At 42.1% G+C, this 21,685-nt stretch overlaps 1 protein-coding gene across 3 annotated transcripts in view; it reads left to right on the plus strand.

Moving 5' to 3' along the window:
* Positions 1–21,685, plus strand: part of DIS3L2 (DIS3 like 3'-5' exoribonuclease 2) — a 183,835-nt gene that overhangs the window by 92,828 nt on the left and 69,322 nt on the right. For all 3 annotated transcript variants that reach the window (XM_027751111.2, XM_039377985.1, XM_027751112.2), the window contains exons 11-12: positions 1,155–1,234; positions 16,644–16,756. In XM_027751111.2, coding sequence (XP_027606912.1) covers positions 1,155–1,234; positions 16,644–16,756 — 193 coding nt within the window. The remainder of the gene's footprint in view (positions 1–1,154; positions 1,235–16,643; positions 16,757–21,685) is intronic.

Genomic DNA, 21,685 nt, shown 5'->3' on the forward strand with positions numbered 1-21,685 from the left:
CCATTGTGCTCAGAGATCTTTTAACTAGGGAGGGGCTGAACTTATTCTAAAGGTTAAGATAAAAGCAGAATAAACCAGCAAACCTATTCCTTTACTGCTTTCGCTGCTCTTCAGCTCCAGTCCCACATTCACAGTGCTTGGGTGCTGTAGTCCAGAGGTCTGGCCAAGAAGTTGCTGTAGGGCAACCTGGGATGAAGGGAGGCCCTGAAGCAGGAATTTAGGAAGTTTTATTTGTTGAGTGCTTCAGATTTTGGGTCTCACTGATGCCAGACTCTGCTCTATTGAACGTGATGGTTTCTGGGTCAGATGCTTTACTTGTCTCATCTGTGTGGCCCTAGAATGTATCTGTGGTCCTACTGTTCCTGCCACCCACTGCTACAGGACATACATGTGAGCCTTCCAGAGCAGGGCTGCATGTTCCAGATGCCACCTAGTACAGCACATCTGAAAGGATGTTCAGCTTTTCCTGAGCACCAAGTTGATTTGTAAGATCTAATGAGCTGATTTGGAGTTCGCCCTTTCTGTAGCTTTCATGGTGTTTCCTATGGAACCTGCTTTTCCCTTTGGTGCAGGATTGGCAGTGTAGGTGTTATAAAGTACTGCACCTCTTGGGTGTCTTTACTGTGACCAAAACTCTCTCTCAATTTTGTCACCATTCAGCTTGGTGTACATTTTTCAGTGCCTCTGCTCCATGCTAACTGTGCTTGTGGAGAGTCAGATGCTGTGATACCTACTCTGCTGCATGGAGATGGGGGTTATTTGTGTTCCATTTAACTTTGCAATTAAGAACAATCTATTTTTACTCTAGCTGCAAGGCATCAGGACTTTTTCCTGCTTGTTTCTTTGTAGTGAACTTGATGGGCTAAATTGTTTAGCTTTTGTGGAGGAATATCTGTAATGAAATGAAAGCTGCTATGAGCAAGCAGTTAAACCAAAAAGAAAAATGAAAAAATACCCAAGGAGATTCACTTGTCTAAATACTTCTTTTTTTTTAGTACATTACATTTAGACTTCAGATGAGATTGGAAGATGTTTCAACAGTCTTCTGAAAACATGGTTGTTATTGTCTGGATATCTGTGATGGGCTCTGTGTTTTGATACCTTCTTCATGACTGGGAGATAAATTTTCCTTTTCTTCTTTTTTCTTTGGATAGGAAAGAATGCATTTTCACCATCGACCCATCAACTGCCAGAGATCTTGATGATGCTTTGTCCTGTAAACAACTCCCTGACGGTATGAGATCTATTTTACAAAATACTTCTAGTGTTTGTATTCAGCTGTAGACACATTTGTATCTATAATTTGTCCTGAGGTATTCTTTACCAAATATAAGCAGAGTAATAAACTAATTTTTCTCTTGTTGTTTTAATTGCCTGTTTTCAGAAATCGTAGAGCAGACATCTTCAAGCTGCACTCAGTCTTGGTGGCAGAAAATGCAGAGCCACAGTGTTTTACATAAACAGAGCTGTAATTTGATTTGAGCAGATCTCAGCTGTCTTCTGTCATTATGGGAGTTACAGCTGAATAGCTAATGCACCAGTCCTGCAGACTGAAGTCTGGGGAAACTTTGACCTTGTATACGCAGTCTGTGGATAAAGGATCCAGTTTTTTTAAGGTCACTGCCTGGATTGTTTTTTGGTGTTTATGGGATGCTGGGAATTGTCAGACGAGCACAATGTGCCTTATAAGTTGTGTTTTTCTTCTCATTCCCTTTTGAGCTTTCTCTTCTGCCTTATTTGTACTTTTACTATGCTGTAAGCCAACAGAACAGAAAGTAAAGCTCCAGAAGCCAAGTCTTGATGATTCTGACCAAAGGAACTTCTCTCTTGTAAGCTTACTTTGCCATCCCAGTTCTGCTCATTTAGTTTGAATATTGCGTGATTAGATTAGCCTATCCACCACTAATAATGAAGATAAAGTGATTTTTTTTGGTGTGGGCTTAGTTTTTCTGGCTCTTGCTTGTCATTGCAAGATGATGATATCAAAGACATCATTTCCTTTTTTTGGGTTGGTTTCATTCTGTGCGATGTGGCCAATGAATTGTCATGTCATTTAGGTCCAGGTACAGAGTACTATTACAGTGCTATAAAACTGACAAAAAAGCAGAGGTGAAAGAAAATTTGAAGCCTATAAAATTAATTGTGCTGTACAATAGCAGTTTTGAGGCAAGATTAAGGAAAAATTGCCATTTAGTTTCACAGAAAATGTAAACAGTCTTCTTGAGAGATCTTAAGCTGAACTCTGTTCTCTCTCTTTCCACTTTGTCATCTGAATTACTGTAGGTTTATGACAATGTTGTGATCCCACAGGTCCTCGATCTAAAGTGTTGAAACTCTGGCTTCTGAGCCTTTACTGCTCACATATGCGTGGGTTTTAGATGCTGCAGGAACCATTCACTGAGCTGGTTTGTGGTGCATACATCTGCATTTTTCTTTCATCCATAAGCCATTTGGAGAAAATGTTCAAGGAAAATACCAGTTCGAACAAGAATTCTTCTTTCCCAGAAAGTCTGCAAAGCCACTGCAGAGCTGCCACTCATAACTGGGGCTTGTGGATATATCTGCTGATCAGGGATGTGGCCACCCTTGAAGTCTGCCTTGTCTTTCCAACCCTGACAGAGGAGAAGAACCAAGAGACAGAAAAGTGAATGCATCCGCTGGGGGCTGTCCCATCCCAAAGGCCTTTGGTAACCCCCACGTTTCAATTTTCATGAACCATTAGGTGGGAGCCTGCTCCAACAGCCCTTTGTGTGCCAGATCTCTGCCTTTTGGCTGGAGCTGTAGGTCCTTGTTTCACCCTGGTCTCTCAGTGAGAAGATGCTCTGAGCTGGAGCCTTCCTTAAGAGTGACCTTATCCATGTCTGTCCTGGGCATTGTGTGCTCAACCTCTCCTTTTAGCTTGTGATCTGCTGTGAGAGTGGTGCCCACACTCACAGAATTTCATATGGCAAATTTCACAGGATATTCTGAGTTGGAAGGGACCCATAGGGATCATCGAGTTCAACTCTTAAGTGAATGGCCCGCACGGGGATCACAGCCATGACCTTGGTGTTATTAACACCGTGCTCTAATCTCACTCCATCACTGTCTCAGCCTTCAGCTAAGGGAAGTCACTCCCTGGAAAAGCCATTTTGTTGAATCCTAGGGATCAGGTTTTAAATCAGCATGGAAAGAACCGACATGGAAATACCCTTTCAGTTCTTTTGAAATCTCTGGTGTTTATTCTGAAGAGACCTTGTGGCTCAGATCCATTCAGGAGGGAACTGAGGAGCGGAGTGGGAGTGACTGCAGGGAGCACCTCTGCATCCTTGGAGCAGGCGTGGTGGCTGGCTGACTGACTCCCTGAGCAGGCACAGGAAGGAAATCTCAGCACTGTATCTATGCTTCGGTGTTTTTTTAAAACTTGAAAAATCTCTGAAGCAGAGATGTGCAGTCCAGTAGCTGGAACCATCTCCATTTTTACAGCTCCTGATGTCATGCAAAGAGATGCCTGTAGAGTCTTTTAGTGAACATGAGTAGTAAAAACAACTAAGAACTGATGGACTCTTGTCCTTCATCCTCTCAGTGTGCTGCTGTTTGGGGCACAAACTTGATGCAGCATTTCATGGACCTTCTTCTCTGCCCACTGTGGTTCAGTATTGAAATGCTGAATTCCAAAGGTTAAATTTTTCGAATACTTCCTGATCTGAAGAACCCAATAAAAACATTATTTTGCAAGCCTCCTATAAGGGATATCTGTTTCACATGCAGTTGGCAATATAAGCTGTATTTTGTGCCCATTTTTAAGATGTCACCTTAGAGATACAGCCGCAGAGCTTGTTGTCCAAGAGACGAGGTGTTGGATCCTCAGCCAGGGTACGAGCATCCAAAACCAGTGCTGGGGGTCCTTTGGGGTCACTTCTTTGTGTTCTCTTGCTTGCAAAGTTAAGGCTGTTCCCAGCTCTTCGGTGTTTAGGAGAGCCCCTGTGGGAACCTCAATCATGTGCTTAATAGAAACTTTTGACATGTTTTGGAGGTACCCTGAGGATTTTTGGCTTTAAAAGTTGCTATGCTAGCTGTAATTAGTATGACAAAGAAGAGACGTTGTAGACGTTAAGAGCTTATCCAGGTCTGGCAAGGCTGCATCTCTCACGAGGGCAAAGTTGTGTTAAGAGTTAACACAGCTCTTATTCAAAATGTAAACGTGGTTACAAGAAATTATTAGTTTTTCCATCTCTTTTGCCCATATGTAAAACACTTAAAAAAACCCCACCATAAAATCCCAACATGAGCAAACCACATATCTTGGCATCCTCATGATGTCAGGAGATCTCCAAAAATCAACAGAGAATGTAGAACCCAATTCAGAAAATGTCTCTCTGCTGGTGTATAGCACCTTGAATTACTACAAAAACCCCACATTCATTGCCTGCACTTCTTCTATCAGACGGGTAAATCAGGGCATTTCAGAAGATTTTGGAGAATGAAATTGTCTTTGTCCTCAAGTATTTGTTAACTTATTCAAGATTGTGACTGTTTCTTTGCCTTGAAGGATCTTAGGCAACAAGCAGAGAGATAGAGACTGTCTTTGCACCTTTGCGAAGTTTTAAAACTTCTCAGTGTGGCCCCTATCAGTGGATGGAGGGCTCTGCCAAGCTACATCCTCAGTGAAAGATGGAAAGGAATCTTTTTGCCGAAGTAGTCCACAAATCTGTCATGAGAAACTACCTGGTGTCACTAGCAAAGGAACCATGGGATGGCTGTGGGAAGAGCTGTATTTTTAATGGAGCTTGCAGTAGGATATTGCAGCAGTTGGAAACTTTTTCAGGGATATATGTCTTAAGTGGGCCAGTCTGGTTTTGAGAGGATTTTATATTGGAGTCTGTTTTTGATTAACGGTCGTGCTCCTCGTTATTGTTTAATGATAGCAGTAGGGAGGTGAGCTTGCTGTTCACTCATTTGTGAGTGTATATTTTAAAAGAGATCAGCTCCAATAAAGAAGGAAAATAGGGTTATTTATGTAACAGCTGCAGAAATATGAACAAACTGTACTTGATTTAGATGACTCAGCATAAGCTTGGAGTAAAAGATGGCTCTGGCCTGCACCTAGTTTCTGCAGCCTTTGTAGAGCTGTTTCAGGGTAGCTTGAGGTTTTTAATAAGTTCATTTCAGTCAATGCTTTTTTGTGATCCTTTCTGCACGTCTTCTAGCAAATTACTGCAGCCAGGAGTGCACAGCAGAACTGTTCTCAGGTCGTGCGGATGTTGCAGACCTTCGCAGAAAATAACTGTACTGCTTTTAAGCCTGGATGTTTTCACCCAAGGTTCAGAGGTTTAAAGATTTATTCTGATCTCAGCATGTAAGAGCTGGTGAGATTAGGAGACCTGGTGTGGCACCGGGCAGGTTTCTCACACTTGCCAAATTTCTTCTGGGAATTACCTGCCGGTGGTGTTTGTATTCCTGGTAATGCACAGTACTGATGCAGTTGTGTTCGAAGGCTGCTTACTGGTAGGAACAGAAATGAAATCTGGCACATTTCAAGGCAGACAATTCGTCTAGTGAAAGGTCAGGCTGCGATGGGAAAGGATGCAGCAGAAATGATTGGGATGTATTTCTGAGGGGTCATCTTAACCTGTGTGCAGGTCTTTTGATGCTGATGTCAAAACTGTGCTTTGGGTCATTCTGACAGAGCTTCTGTACATTTGTTTGTGTGTGTATTGATAACCAACGTGGTTCTCACTGTTGTTTTTCATTCCTGTATCCCTACAACCTCTACAAAGTAATACAAGTTTAAGTAATTTAAATCTTTTTTTAGGAGGAATTGTTGGATGGCAAAATAGAAACATTCTACAGACTGTTTGCCCTAGTTTTCATATCCTTAGTGACATTGGTTGTCTGCATTTTGGAGCAAATAGATACATTAATTGAATCTTCCCAGTGTTTATGTTCCTCTACTTTCATCCTTATTCTTTCCTGATATAGGTTGCAAACACTCGGGTTGTTTTAATTTTGCAAAGTTGCGTGCACTTATATTTTGCTCTTCTATTCAGCTCTATTCCCTCTTCTATTCAGCTTTGTCCCCTTGGACACTTAAGGACTGTAGGAGGAAATTTGCATGGTACAGGACCCTTCAGCTAATCCCCTTGGTCCCTTCAGGACAGAATATTGGGAGAGTTTGTAATTGGAGTCTTGCTGGGCAGACTTACTTAAGATAAACACTGAAGAATGGAGTAGTGTTGAATCAAAAGTTACATTATGAAATTACTATGCTTCCTTCTTTGTAAGATATGTAAGATGAACAGACACCAGATCCAGAGAGAAAATGACAGAGACACATTGATGTATGAGTCAAATGTAAAATGACCATAAACTGCAATTTATTTACATTTACTGCAGGAGTCAAATATCAGAAAATTAAAGAAGACCAACAGGGAGTGGGATTGTGTGTAACATTTGGTCAGGTTTTGCTTCAGTATCAGACATAATTAGTTGGTCTCTCCTGTTACCTGCTGATTAGTTTGGAGGGGTTTTGTTGTGTCACTAGCAAAGTGAAAAAGACATATTGTAGTGATTAAAAGCAGGTGTATATCCTTTTTTCCTATCAAGGGCTTGTGGTTACAGAGTCTTTGAAATATGCAAAATGCCCTCAGATCTGTGCCAAATCCAGGTCCCTGCTGCATCCCACAGTGGGCTCCAGTGTAATGCTGGGGACTGCAGCATGTGCGGTATATTTTGCCTCTTCTTTTAAAGTAACATGGGGTTGTGAGAGGAAACACACATCACTTTCAATTTCCCAGTGCAGGGTTGAACGGAATCAGAGGGTTGAATTGCGTCGCCTTTTCTCCACAAACATCTCTCTTGAAATCGGTGACATGGGGCTCCCCTCGGTTTCACTGGACATAGGGCAGCTTGCTCCAAACTGCTGGTGTTGAAAGGGAAATAGGCTGAGCCTAATTCCCAGATAAGTGCATTAAACTGGTTGATAAGGTATTTGGGTGATTAAGAAAGTTTGGATTTGGTTGGAGCATTGATTGCTGGAACATAATTTGTCAAGACATTTTTTGCATATGTTTGAAAGCTGCTTGTAAGAAGATTGATTATAACCTTGGTCAAGCAAAAATGGGCAGGATTTGTTATTGGTAATTCATATTTATTACACTGGAATTTTGTATCAAGTATAGGTATTTTATAAATATTTCATCTTTATCCCAAAAGGCTCTTTTTTTTACAGTATACAAAGAAAACTGTGTGGGAAAAAGACATGGGATTAAAACAAAATAAGAAGTAGATTGTCTATGAAGGACTAATGTAATGAAGACTGCGGCTGCAGAACATGCAAACAGATGTGCAAATACCAGTAGAATTAGTCATAAAAGTTAGTTTACTTTCCTGCAGGGAAGAAGGATGCTCTGGGCAAAGTCACCTTCTGGATCATTTGAATTCATAAATTCAGGACCTGGGACAATTCCCTAGAGATTTAGAGGTGTGGGATTTTGTGTCCTGGGGGATCTCAGGGGAATTGGTGGGTACAGACTTAAAAACAGAGTGTCTAGTTGTATATTGAAGGAAAAAAACAACAAATGCCTTTAAGGAGCTGGATAATGGAAAGAAGATCCAGAAATTCTAGTACAAACAGATCTAAAAGCACTTTGCTTAGGATTTCTGTTCGTTGAAAAGGACCTCAGGGACGAGGAGAATCTTTGGAGATGAACCAAAGAGGATAGGGGATGACCAGATAGAGCTGGAGAAAACAGGATCTTTCAGTAAATTCAGCAGGTAAGAGTCAGAAGATACGTGAGGAAGATAAACTTTGAAAGGCTAGCTGGGAATACTTCAGTAATATGTTCTGTTACATGTAGGCAGCAAAGGAGTTACTGCTGTATATATTCTTTATTATTAGCTTTCTGAAATGGCAGGATCCCTCAGAATCACTGACCAATTGTTTTGACTTTTAATCTAGTGCAGTGCAGAGTTTCAGAACCCAGGTGAACAGGAAAAACCTCTTACACTGTAATCCACTACAGTATTTCTTGATTGTGAACTATTATGCCAGTTACACAGGAAGAGTAAAAACAGGTGCAGATGAGAATGTTTTGGAAATCTTTCAAAAAATATACAAAAGAGTTAGATGACTAAAAGTGAAATCCCAGCAGCTGCCTTCTGTTCCCAAAGAAGTTGAAATGTCAAGGCTGTTCCGTGGAAGGACATTGTATGTGTTTGGCCTAGGACTAAATCCCAAGGTCTCTTTGAATGCCCGGGAGTGCTCAAGCAACCTTGGATTGTTGTGTACAGTAGAGGTATCACAGAAGGGACTGACCTAGCAGTAGAGAGAGGCTGGTCCCTCCCCACTGTAAACCTTCGTTTCAGGAACAGGATGACATCCTACACCCAAAATTATTGTAATTCATCTTGAAAGCTGCTGGGTGTCACTTCCCATCTCTTTAAATTCAAAGACTGCTGATTTCCTGATAGAGTTAGCCTCTTGAGTTGGTCTTGGAATAATGATAAAAATAATTAATGACAGGAATACCCGAAATTGTCCTTTTACTTTCATCACGTTGGCTGAAAACCTCACTGTTCAGAGACTGCTTGAAAGAGCTAAGCACAATCTGTCTTGGTAACTCCTCCCCACTAGCAGAGAGTGCCTTCTGAGCCAGGAATCCAAGTCACAGCAGCACAGTCATCTTGTCTCGATGAAGCATTGAAGATCCATCTTCCAAGTGCTTGGGATAGACTCTACATAGCTAAGATTCATGTTGGGTCTAAGCCATAAGTAGTCATCTAGAGGTTCTCTCAGAAATGGCCAAAAAACAAGTACTGGCATTCAGTGGATAAATCCGATGTATTTGAGGTTTGTAACTCCTCTTCATGTTGCTCATTACACTTGAATCTTGCAAAGAAATCGATACAATTTGCAAAACCTCCAAGTGGAACTAGCTGTTTTGGCAGCTCACAGGGTCTGTTAGGCACTTGTGCAAGCAGAGAGGAAACCAGCTCTCCTGTGACCCTCTGCAGTGTAAGCAGGGACCAGCACAGGAATGGGGAGAGAACCTGTGTGGGCAGGAGGTGGGACACAGGCACTGCTGCATAAGGAAGCACTCCATCTGGTCTCAGTTTTTCAATGGACACCTTTGATACATCAAAAAAATGTCACATTCTCTTTGTTTTCCATCATTATACTGTCTGTCCCCAACTGTTCTGTGCTCTGGCCTGACCTCTACTATTAAAATACTCATACTTTGCTTTTATCTATATTTTTCTGCTTGCATGTTGCTCAGCAGTATGAAGAAATCTGTATTCAGTGTGATTATTCTGTTGGATATCATTGCCCATGTCCTTCAGTCTGCAATTAAATGTTTTATCTTGTACATGCTGTATGAATTCTGTCCTGAGTATTTAGTGTTTTTCCCTCGGGAGAATTCCTTCCTTGTGTAAGTATCCGACTTAATGGTGCAGTGGTACCACTTGCACAGAAGAGCTCTTTCATTCTTCTGCAGAGTTATTGCACCAAGTTTTAAGGTAGTTTTCAGGAAAGGTATAGGTAGTAGGTGCCTTCTGGATGGCAGCATCTTCTGTCACGAGGTGATGAAGAGCTGATGTGAGTTCACTGGTGGCCCACAGGAAAGGAAACTCCTTATGTTTCCCTGCCTTGGTGACATGAAATGATCTATGTGGTCTGGAGACTTCTGATTGACACCAGCTTAGATGTTTCCAGCTCATGGGAACTGGAAGCTGGGAGAACACCACCAACACAAAGATCTACCCTATGTTCCTGCAGGAGGATTGACCTTCCTGCTCTCCTGAGAGCCTGGGAATGCCTGGTGCTGACCAAGAGCCATCTCTGAGTATATCCCTCAGGGGTGGGGGAGCACCTTTCTTGCAGGGGCTAAGCCTAACCAAAGTGAAACAGTGCTTAACTGATTTCGTTTGTGCTGGTTTGTGTATAAGACTCAGGGCTCTGTCATGCACAACCTTATGGAGGTGTCCTAACTTTGTTTTGAGGTACAAAAGGTGGCTTTTAAACTCTATTAAGTGGTTTTAAGACATTGCTGAATTTATTAACTGCTGCAGACAAAAATTTTATGCAATTTGCCTGAAAGACCTGCTCCCAGCATTTAATTTATTAATAGATAAAGTCTCCTCATAATTTGGAAACTATTGAAAGAATTGCTGATGGCTCATGGAAAACTCTAGAAGATATTTCTGCTTTTCATCTTCACTTGTCCTTCATTGCACTTAATGAACAAATGAGTTTTGGACCTCACATAGAGCCATTCCCAAATTGGTTTGTAAAACTGTAGTTTTACAATTAACATTCAGTTACATTCAATTGATGCAAAGGACAAAATAGCCAAAGGTCAGGGTACTTGAGGCTGGAGTAAAACAGTGCTTTAAAAGTCACTACAAAGCAGGTAGGAGTTATTCTGGATTTCAGACTCATTGATGTTCTACATTGACCTTTTAACTTGAAGAAAAAAAGAAAACAACAAAAATCCTGTTGTGGTTTATTTTTGTGAAATACTCTGAATGTTTCCTAATTCTCTTAGGACTGCTACAAACATCACTTTGCGATGTCACCATTCCTATCAGTGGTTTCTCAGATACTTCCAGAAGTAGAGGAAATGCCAAGACTTTCAGTATGGGAAGAGTTAACATTTTAAGATGTTTTTATTTTTATTTTTTTTCCTTCTCCTGTTATCTTATGCTGTTTCTTAGTTTGAAACAACTGGGACCAATCTTGGTTCTGCTGTCGTTGAGGATTTGGTCCATCTCCCAGCTCCTGAGTTTGAGCAGTTAAATGAGAAAAGTTACAGCTTTTATTGTCTGTACATCAGCCCAGCTCCTCCTGAAGGAAGGGATGTAAATGTGAAGGTTGAAGGTTTTAATTGTGATTTAAGAATGAAAGCAAAAGCCCAGACCCAGCCAGCACTTTTGCAGTCTGATGCAGGCACTTGGTGTGACCGTGCTGACAATGGTGCGTGTGCCAACTCCCTCTCTCTTTGCCCTGTGGATGCTGAGGGCCTGACTGTGGCCACATCTTCAGATGCTACAACCTCCCCCAAAAGTGACTAAGCATAATTCAAAGAAGAGTTTAAATTCCCTGAAACCTTGGCCAGGCTGTTCCTGGTGGTCTTGAAGTCTGTCTGTGGCTGGTGGGTGAAGGGGGCTATTTCCATGGGACATTTTTCATGCAAACCAGTGGCAGAGGGGTTGGTAGTATGTAGTATTTTGCGGATTGTTACCCTTTAGAGGTGCTTGTTGTTTGTTTGGGCAGACAGTTTTTCCTCTTTTGAAGTTATTGCAACATTTACTAAGGTCATATTTATGCTTGGATGGAAAAGTTGCTGCTCTGCGCCCCAGGGACTTGTCCCATTCTCTTGAGATACAGGATTCAGATCCTTCTACCAGAGTCTTTTTGTGAGGTTATGTCAAGGAAGAGACCTTTAGGGAAGGGAAAAACTATTATTTGCTTAAAAAAAAAAAAGGTGTAATTAGTTGCATTTCAGTTGGCTGAAGAACCATCATGTGATAATTTAAAAAATTTGGTTTCTTGGTAAACAAGTTAATGGATTTATGCTCAGTTGCACTGTGCTTTCAAAAAGCAAAATGGCCCTAGGGCACACAAGTAAAATTTAAACACTTTCTTTGTTATTTTAAAATAAGTAAAAGATACTAATTTTCTGAACAACAGCTTGGCTTCCTGTGGTGGAAGAGTAACCTCAGACAAGAATTAAAGCCACCCACCTTTGTCTTCAGGCTCCAGAGCAGAGAAATAACTCGCTCTTTCTGTGGTTCCACTTTTAGTTTTTATTAAACTCTTATCCTCCTCTTCTCTGTCTTGCACTTTCTTTCCTTTCCCACCTGCTCTTTTCTCCCAGTCTTGCTCTTTTCTCTCTCTCATTTGTTCTCTATCCCAAGATGATCGCTTCTGACCCTTAAGTTGTGGATGTACATCCACATGCCAGAGAGAAGCAGAAATATTTGGGTTTGGATCAGGTCCTTCATTTAAAAGTGTGTGTTAAAAATCCCTGATGGCCCTGCCTGGTTCCAGCAGCTTCCCCAAGTCTTGGTGCTATTTTTTGCCTTGGTGCAAATGACATTTTTTTGTGTGTCTACTTCTGTGTCATACCTCTATTATGGTCTGTAGCCCCTCTGGCTGTCCCTTCTGTAACTGGGACCCTCCATAGCAGACACGGTCCTCTCCTGTTTGCCGTGATCACATGTGAGAACCTCGGCCTTGATTAAGACCCACACTCTTCTCTAGAACTGCCAGTAGCAACAAAATGTGCATGTAGGTTAAAGGCCTCATTTCTCTCTCTTTATGAAAGCTTTTCATACTTTTGCAAGGTGCTAAATACTGCTTTGCAGGTAAGAGCAGCAGCATGATACCCCAGGGCAGGGGAATGGGAAAAGAGCTGTAATTATTCGCTGCAAGAGTTTGGTCTAACCAGGGAACAGGGAAAAGCTGACTGCCTTGAACTGCTGGCAGTAGGTGGGTAGTTGGCTGTTTTCTGGCTGGAGCAAATACTTTATATCTGCTTTGAACTCTTCTGTATCTCACTGAGGGATAAAGATGGTGTGAGAAATAGAGGTTAAAACAAAACCCCTGATATTCAATTTTAAGTTGACTTAACACATTTGCTCATGTTTGTCTTCCTCCTGAGAATGATGATGCTTGAAGGTGAGATGGAGATAAAGGGGAGTGTGTCTACATGGTAGAGAATTACTTTGTGATGTTTTATCCTTGAAGAGCTGCATTTTTAAGTTACATGGTCCTAAAATTCACATATGCTAAGGTATGAAGTGAACTTGCTTGGTCTGTCTCTCTGGATTTGTGCTATGACTGAGTAGGGTTGCTGAAGACAGGGAAGAAGGATTTGCTGACTGTGTTCCCTCACCTACTGTTCAAACCCATTCAACTCAACTTTCTAATTTCTGGGGCAAATGATGTGACTTGCTGGGTTGGCAGTTTTTATGAAACATTTACAGTCTGGAAATGCCTTTTCCTTCTCTTCCAGCTATTTCTTGCTAATCCTTTTTTGTTTATAATTTTCCTCAATAAAGAAGAAAAGAGGTTCTCTGAACTGTTTTGTCATAGAGAGTGAGATCATCAGAAAAAAGAAAAAAATGAACAGCTTGTTCTTTGTTCTTCTGCAAGGTGCCACCACTCTTCTTTGATTTTAGCATTGTATCGACACACAAGGTTTTGGAGTGGGTTCAAACAAACCATATTCTCAGATCAAGGAGCCAAACCTTCTCCAAAACAGCTGTGTGCCTGGTGCAGCATCGTGCTGGGGGAAACCTGCCTTTCCCCTCCCAGCTCCCAAGGGGAGTTTTGGTGGCTGAGTGCCCAACCCTTTTCCTATTTCTACTTGCAGACCTTTGGGGAGAGCTCCTCATTGCAAAGGGCCTCATTATTGGGTTTTGCAATGCCATGGTGTAATTTCAAACAATGCTCCTGTCTGCCATCCATCTCTGTCGCTGCATCTCTGTAGTTGCAGAGAGGAGCTAATAGGGTTCAGCTGGTTAATAAAACACACGTTGCTTGATTCTAAACTGCATTCCCTGTTGCTAAACATCTCCCATGAGCAGCTTTGCAGTGGTAGAGTTTAAATGACATGACAGTTTTGCACCCACTTCCAGATGAAATGATGTGAAATGAAAAACTCCCAGAGATCCTGAGTGAAAGCAGCCATCCAAGTGCCTTCAGCATTTTTCATTGCAATAGATGCTTCCTGCAGCTCTTGCTTTAATAGCAGTGTATGAAGTGTCTGGCTTAATCTCCTGTACATTCTTATGTAAATTCCTTTAAAAAAACCCCAAACCTTAAACTGGTAGTGTATACCTAGCTTTAGGGGTTGTTGTGCAGCTTTTGCTCTTCTGTAAGAGAATTTGGGATGAAGCAAGTCTGTGGTTTGTAAAGTACTTGTTTCTCTAAGAAATTTAGGGTATAAAAGTCAATCATGATAGACAGCTACATAGCAAGGTTGGAAGCCTCAATTTGCTAGGAAAAGTAGATTTTTTTCGTCAAAATGAAAGTGGAGTAGGCCATGTGTAGTAGCCTGTTGTGTGGGGTCCATGTAGTGTCCACCCTTTACCTCTTTGCTCTCTCTGGCAATACTTTTTTGATATATGAGTTCAGGTTTAACTCTCTTTTCCTTTCATTCAGGCCACATTGTCTTTTTTTTTTTCCTTGGGACGTGACACTAGACTTACAATGCGAAATGTTTGTTTTGTGACTTTGTCATAAAAATTAATGAGACTAGAAAAACAGTTTGTGGACCTGGAAGAGAATCATAGTGAATAGTATTTCTCTACCCACAAAGCTCTCTCATTTTAATTAGCAAATAAACCAGCAGGCAGGTATTTCTTTGCAGGCTTAGGCTGGTATTTTGTCTAGCACATTCAAAAGCAGTGATTTGAGAGAAATCAGATTGGTTGATCAATGTGCTGTATCTTCAAGTTCTCTTGGTCTGAATATTTTGGGGGTGAGGGAGATAGGGTGATTCATACTTGAGCAAGATAAACCCAAGAGCTGCCAGTTTGCATTATGTCAATGTATGTAAGAAAATATTTAGATAGAATTTCCATTAAAAGTTCAAAAGCAGGGGGCTCACGCTGACCCCAGCTTTTAGAAGCTCTGGTGGGAAACCTGAATGAAATTTAACTCTGCTCAGTGTGTTTTCATTGGCCGACTCCATGTTTTATTATCTCATGCAATGAGATCTTTCTTGGTTTGTCGATTTTCTATTGAGGACAAAAAGTTCATGTATGTAACAGTGCACATATTGAATTAAAGTACGATTAAAGGCATGATGTAATGACCCCCTCTCCTTTTCCTTTAGTCAATATTTGCCTGCAGGGTCAATACATTACAATATTGACTTCAAAGTGTTCGATATTTTTTTACCTTCTGAGTGTGTTGGCTTTGAGTGTGTGTAATATTAAACCTGTTGGTTGAACTGTTGGTCTAAGACTTACTGTCTAAGTAGTTTCAGGCTTGGATGCCTAATCCATGTAGAGCAGCTTTCAAGGCATGTGATAATATCACAACACAGCTGTAGGCAGTTTTCTGAGGTGAACCATTTAATCTGCAGTCTTTGCTCCCAGCTTCCTAACGAGTGGTGGAATTTGTCCCTTGGTGTGCGATGGGATTATTGCCCTCTGTCCCTGCTGCCATCATATTTACTCTCTGCAGGACCTTCCAGTGACTGGAGGTTACGTGGGCAGATCCAAACCCCAGCGCTCCCATTTTCCATGTGCGTTTCTGCTGCCTTTACATCTGTGTTCTGTCAGAGTGTACAAAAGCCACTCAAAAAGCAAGATGACACTTTATGTACTCAAAGTGCTGTGCAAACATGGTCTAATAAAGTTAAAATCGTTACCAATTCAAACAGTTGTGCAGGGTGGGCTGGTGCTCACTTCTCTGAGCTCCCAGCTGGGACACAGTGGGCTGGGTGCCTCTCCTAATATGAGCTTAATCCTTCTCACATTTCCTCTTCACCTGTACCCATTTCCTTTCCCACTCCGCTGAAATTCCGCATCATTACCCATCAGAAGGGCACATGGGCAGATGTACTGCTTAATGACAACAGCAACAAGCCATTTTTCCTTGAAAAATGTGACACTCTAGAGAAGGGCTTTGATAACGCTCCTTGTGAGGTGTATAAATAAGCAGGATTGACACCAGTGTGGGATCTTATTACTTTGTCTCTTTAAAAAAATTAAGGAAAGAAAAAATATTTATAGATACCCAGAGGTTAGTGAATTCCTCTAAAGAACCAAATGTTATAATTAGGAACCCGCTGCACTTAGAAGTATTCTACAAATAAGCACCTCAAATCTAGCCTAGTCCTTCCAGAGAAAACAAAGGTCAATAGGCTGCTTTGAGGATTAGCAAACCAGAATTTCTTGGACCCAGCTACTAATTACTTCCAAAGCTGAGGATGATCACTACTTCCAAATCCCAATTAGTGCCAAAACCTCATGATAAACCTCAGTAGTACTGCTCTCTAGCCTAACTTTTGAATTAAGATACTTCTAGACTGGACTCTAATTAAAGGATAAAAAGCCAAATCTGAAGGGAAGGCAGGATAACAGTGGGAATATTCTGTTATTGGAAAGCTGCACTTGTGCATAGCCTGATCCAAAGCCATTGAAGACTTCCCAGGTCCCCAGCAGCAATTTGGGCTCAACCAGCTTGAAGTGGAAATAAGTGCAGCTCTAAGAACCCAAAAACGTGTGACCAACTGCTCCATACCTGGGAAATGGGATTCTGCATTGCCTGTGTGCTTGTAAGGTGGGGTCCCATTTTTCTTGTGTGCAAGATAACAAAGGGATGAGGACTGAGCTCACTATTACAAGCTTCTAACTGGAAGGACTTATCCACATGGTTTTTAAGAGTTTTCACATTTCCACCACTGTGCTCGAGGATTCACTTGTATTCCCTTGTATGCTGTAGCTGCACTGGTTGTGAATTTGGTAGTGTCCTGAGAGACCACAGTTTTCATCTCAGATGGAAGAGGTGGAAAGACGTATAATTTTGGTGAGATATTGGCATAAGGCAAAAAGGTAGCACTGGAGAGAAGGGGAGAGGAGTCAGAGTTAAATATGTCAGCAGTTCATGTCTACGCTCAGCCTACTGACTTCTTGTGCAATTCCAGGGAACTTGGAAGTGGGAGTTCACATCGCGGACGTGAGCTACTTCGTGCTGGAAGAAACAGAACTGGATAAAGTGGCGAGCGAAAGGGCGACGAGTGTCTACCTAGTGCAGAAGGTAAGCACAGCTTTTCCTTTTTCCGTCTGGTGACTGTGTCTTACGTTTACCATAAATTGATTTTCAAGGTTTGTTGCCAGATGCTCACAATCAAAATCTGGCTATTATTGCAAAAAGCCTACAGAAGTGAGTAAGCTGGTGCAAACACAAGAGCTGACATGGCTGCTGACCACCTCGGAGCTTACGGGGAGAGCACGGGGTGGAGCAGTTCGTGACCCTGTGTCTGTGATCAGAGACCCACGTGGGCCAGGGGTCACCAGCTCAGGAGTGCTGGCCTGAGCCAAGCCTGACAGACCTGAGCTGGCTCCTCTGCTTTCCTCTTGGGAGCTTGAAATCGGCAGAGGCAGTGGAGAGTTTTGACTTTGCCTTCAGTGCAGTAGTACAGCTCATCCCTCCCACAGGTGGATGTATGGCAGAGTAGGGTGTAAAACACCGTAACAAACAAATATCTTGAGGTAAAACAGAAAGCTCACACTCTTATTTTATCTGAGTATCGCAAAGAGTGGAGAATGGTGTTCCTTCATCACACAATGAAAAGATATTTGAAATTACATGGATTTTAGCATATCAGAATTAAATGTTAAATTCAAGTTTAATGTTGCCTTCTAAACTCGAAAAATGAACAGGTTCAAGTTTAACACTGTTGGAAAAGAAATATGTAGGTTTTGTCTGTGGCTGTCTCCTTTTCAGTTGAATAAGCAGAAACACTTTGTAGCTCATCAGATACCACTGTCACCGTGCTTGCAGGAAAGCTAGAAAACTTGGCTGTCAGTGCCCTGTGTAGGCTTGAGTCATCAGCTGCATGAAGAGTGTTGAAGCAGATTAACCTGCTTCTGCTTGCACTTCCATTCTGTCAGGCTAAAGTCCTTCTGTCCACAGCCCCTTCCAGGATGACAGGATGTTTCCTAAAATAAATAAACATATCCTACTTTCTGCTAAGGATTAGGAGTGATTCTTCCCTTTCCTTCCCTTCCTGGTTGTTTTCAGGGTTGTTATCTGGGGAGGGTTTTGTAATGATCCTTATTCCACTAGCTTCCTGTGTCCTTTCCACACTTTCCAGATGATAAAATGATTTATGTTCCTCTAGTGAAATCAAATTAGTGGTTTGATATCAAGCCATTAACCTTCAGTATCTGTTCCATAACTTTCTTTGGGTAGAAACGGCAAGGCACAGCTTTAGGGGGCCTCAGTGAGTCTGGGTGATTTCAGCTCCCTGTGGAACAGCTGTGGTAGCAGTGCCAAAGTGTCCCAGTTGGATTGGTGGTAGTGACACCAACACCACATATGTGCTGCGTGCTGGGAGACCCCAGTTCCCAGTGACTTGCTGTTCTCCAGGAGTGGGAAGCAATGCATATGTCATGGAAACAGCAGTTCTGGCACCAGTCTTCCCAATCCTAGTCTCTCCCATGATAAGCCCTTGGCTTCTGCTGTGCTCTGCTTGCTCCTCTGATGGATGACTCGATGGCTGTAGCAAAGCTGTGATCCAGGAGGATGTTGTGGCAGCATTTCCAAGTCAAAATACTGTGGTTTGAAGGCATGTGATTCTTTTTTAAAAGGAGAAGGAAGATTTTTATAAAGAAAGGAGACATTTTTCATAAAAATCCAGTTGAATGCAAAAGCTAATTCAATTTTTTTTCAAAGCATGTTTTCTCCCTAACACTGCCTGTCAGTCCTGTGCAATGCCAACATAAGTTACCTGTTGGCCCTAATCTTCAATTTCTCTTCAACTGCTTGGCCTAGCAGTCAGGATAAATGTTTCACCCACACTTCCGTCCCGCAGAAAATATATTTTAAAAGAGTAAACTGGGTTAGATGATGAAATTGTCAATATTTTAGTTGCAAGAGATGAAAAGGAGCTAGGGGATGGGCAAAGGAAAGCAGCTGGGCTGTCTGAAACAAGATGGTAGCGTGACTCTTGTAGAAAATATGCTTTCCTTTGATGGAACTGTTTCCTAAGACAGCTGTGATTCTGCGAGAGGTTAGCACCACGCTAATCCTCCCCAAAAAGTTAAATAAAGCCACATATTTAATTTTCCTGAACCATGTATCCAAAAGGGGAGTTATTGTGTAATTGCTAGTGGTCTTTTTAATAAAAGTCAAAAGTTTTTGAAATAAGAATGTATCAGGTTTTAAGAAGCAAGAAAACCTAAACAGTTTCCTCTTTTTTGGCACATCTTCTACTGTTATTTTAGGTGTGAAGCAGCTTGAGTGAGAGGTCAGCCATAAATCCCTATAATATTTTACTGGTCCTATTGTACACTGGAGATCAAAGATCGAAACTGTAAGCCTGTCTTCATGTTAAGTCCAAGGACTTAAAGACATTCACTTTTGACACCAGCAGGTTGTCAGGGTGTTGATATTTTGATAATCTCAGGCTGAGTAACAAAGAGTTGCTCAAAATCTGAATTCATGGAAGTGTTGATACAACTTCTGAGCAGAAATCTTGGCTTGTAAACAAATTGCCTATTTCCTTTGAGTGTCTTTTAGTGTATAAGCAAGAGACTTGCTGAGCCCACTCCATTGTTGGACTTCAGCATCCTCCTCCCTGCTCTGGGGAGAGCAGCTGATGGAAACTCTTGATTAATACAATCCCTCCCAATCAGATGGATGGTGGGAGAAAGAGTCACCCTGGGAGTCAGCAGTGGTCATAACCAACCTGAACCAAGAATGAGGGTCAGCCAAAGCGGGATGCCAGCAGAATGGAGTTGTTTGAAGAGAGTAAAACTGCTTGTGCAACTTCGTGAGGATAAGGGGTTATTCTTCCAGAGTTGTTCCCTTTTCCCTTTGGTTGATTGGCCAGTTTTCCCCTTCTGTTCCTTGCAAAGCTGCTATAGTGAGTCCATTGGTGGGAGCCACTCTTGGATAACCTGCTCTGAACCTGGCCAGAGAGTCAGTCCTGGCTGCAGCAGATGTTTCTGATTTTTATCAGTTTTATCATCCTAGCATGCGTGTGCTCCCCTCCCACTGCGCAGCTCCCTAGGAATGATTCTGAGACTGGAAACTCACATTTGGTTTCTGGAAGCATTTTATTAGTCAAAGTGACAAAACGAAACAAACCCAAGGGCTCTCACAATCAGGAGGTTAGATCTTCCCATGCAGAGGAGTCAGCTGCTAAGCAGTGTGACCAGCCATGGTCACAGGTCTGTCTGTTTTATAACACTGGGATGACAAAGTGTAGGAACCTCCCCAGCCCCAGCAGTGCCTACTCTCACTTTGGTTTTCCAGTGCTGCCTATGGCTTTGGCTGGGACATGGGTCTGCCCGTGGGGAGAATGGCCATTGGGCAGTGCTGGAGCAATGAGTCTCCAGGGTAGTGCTGAACACTGGAAATAGGAAGAGATAAATCCTCTGTCTGTGGTTTTATTTGAAATGCAGACCTGCCTCTGCCAGCATTGTGCATATCAGCCTTTCACTCAAAGAAGAGCCCTTTCCAGTATCTCTTGAGCCTTATTAGGCTTATGGGGAGAAATGAAGTCTTTTATTAGTCTGACTGATAGAGGGGGATGAAAACCAGACGAGCTCTCACCACCCAAGCCTTTCTTCAGCCCTGGTTTCTATGACACATTCATTAGAAAGGATTTCCTGGGGGGTGTAAGTCCTTTTTTACATTGTAAAATTCTTTTGCCTAGCCCTGTTGGGCCTCTCCAACTGCCTTTCTAGACTCAGCTACATTTATAGACCCCTTATTCCAGGTTTATGATCCCTGTATAAGCCCAGGTGACTTTATTTCCACCTGCAGTAAAACCAAGCTGAATTGATGTGATCCCCAATGTAGCAATTTGCCAAGGAAACCACTTCACACTGGAGGTGCTATCCCTCGGCAGCGTTTCAGCTCGCTGGATTTCTGCGTGCCGTGGCACTCCACAGGGCAGCTGGCAGGCACCACTGTCTCTTGGCAGACAGTCACGGGAAGGGCAAAGCATTTAAAAAATGCTGGGCAACCTCTGGATTATTCGAGGTGATGCTACGCAACTCGGCTATTTTGCAAATCTGGACATGAAAGACGTACTTAGGGAAATCTCCTCTCATCCTGTGTCTCCGTCAGAAAGAGATGGAGATAATCCTGTTGCCAAAGTTCCTTTGGGCAGCCCCTGGGATCTCTCCTGAAACATCTTGCTCTCTGAGTGTGACACAATTGTGACATCTTTGTTTGTTAAATGCTGGGCTTGCAATTACTAGGAATCCTTTCAGGCTGTGACCGTATCGTGTTAAGGAAAAAGGAAATGTGTATTTATAACTTAAACTTCTGTGCCTTGTGACAGCTGGTTTATTCTCCATGTAGAGGGTGAAGAGGAATCGTGATGTTAAAGCAGAGGGAGACAGTCAGCCAAGGCTGTCGTGGTGTTGAAAACAGGTGTCTTTTAATTCAGTAAGGTAGATAAAATTGAAATACCTTCAGTTCAAGGTCACATTATGCTATGTATGTGTTTGCTGAGCCCAGGAAAAAGTTGATTGCATTCTTGTTCTCCCATGAGACTTCCTCAATGGCTTGGGTTAAGTTACTTTGCCTAAAGTTTCTCTCCTGTAAAACAAGGGTAACGCAGGTTGATGCTTCCCTATTTAACAGTAGATTTGTTACAGCTAATTGCTTGTTGAGTGTTTAGTGCTGTAATTATGATCTGAGTTAAAGCTTTGCTTGTGTTTCACATCATTGAAAGCCCTTCCATTGAATTATAGCCTCTTGAATTGGATATTAATCCTGCTCAAGTACACTTAAAACAGGCATCCCATTGTTTAGTTTGGGCTATTCTTCATGGATGGGCTTTCATGTTTCATGTAGGCATTTTTCTAGCAGACTGGTATTGCTGCAGGAAGTCTGAAGGGAAAGAGGGCGTGCTAAGGCACAGAAATATTCAATAAGTACAGACCATTATCAGATGATCAATCACAGAGTTAAGGAGAGAGAGAAAAGCAGCTTTTAATTTGGGTG

The sequence above is a fragment of the Pipra filicauda genome, unplaced genomic scaffold (genome assembly GCF_003945595.2).
Source record: "Pipra filicauda isolate LSUMZ 115617 unplaced genomic scaffold, ASM394559v2 scaffold98_size3848907_pilon, whole genome shotgun sequence".
In the NCBI taxonomy this organism is placed as follows: Eukaryota; Metazoa; Chordata; class Aves; order Passeriformes; family Pipridae; genus Pipra; species Pipra filicauda.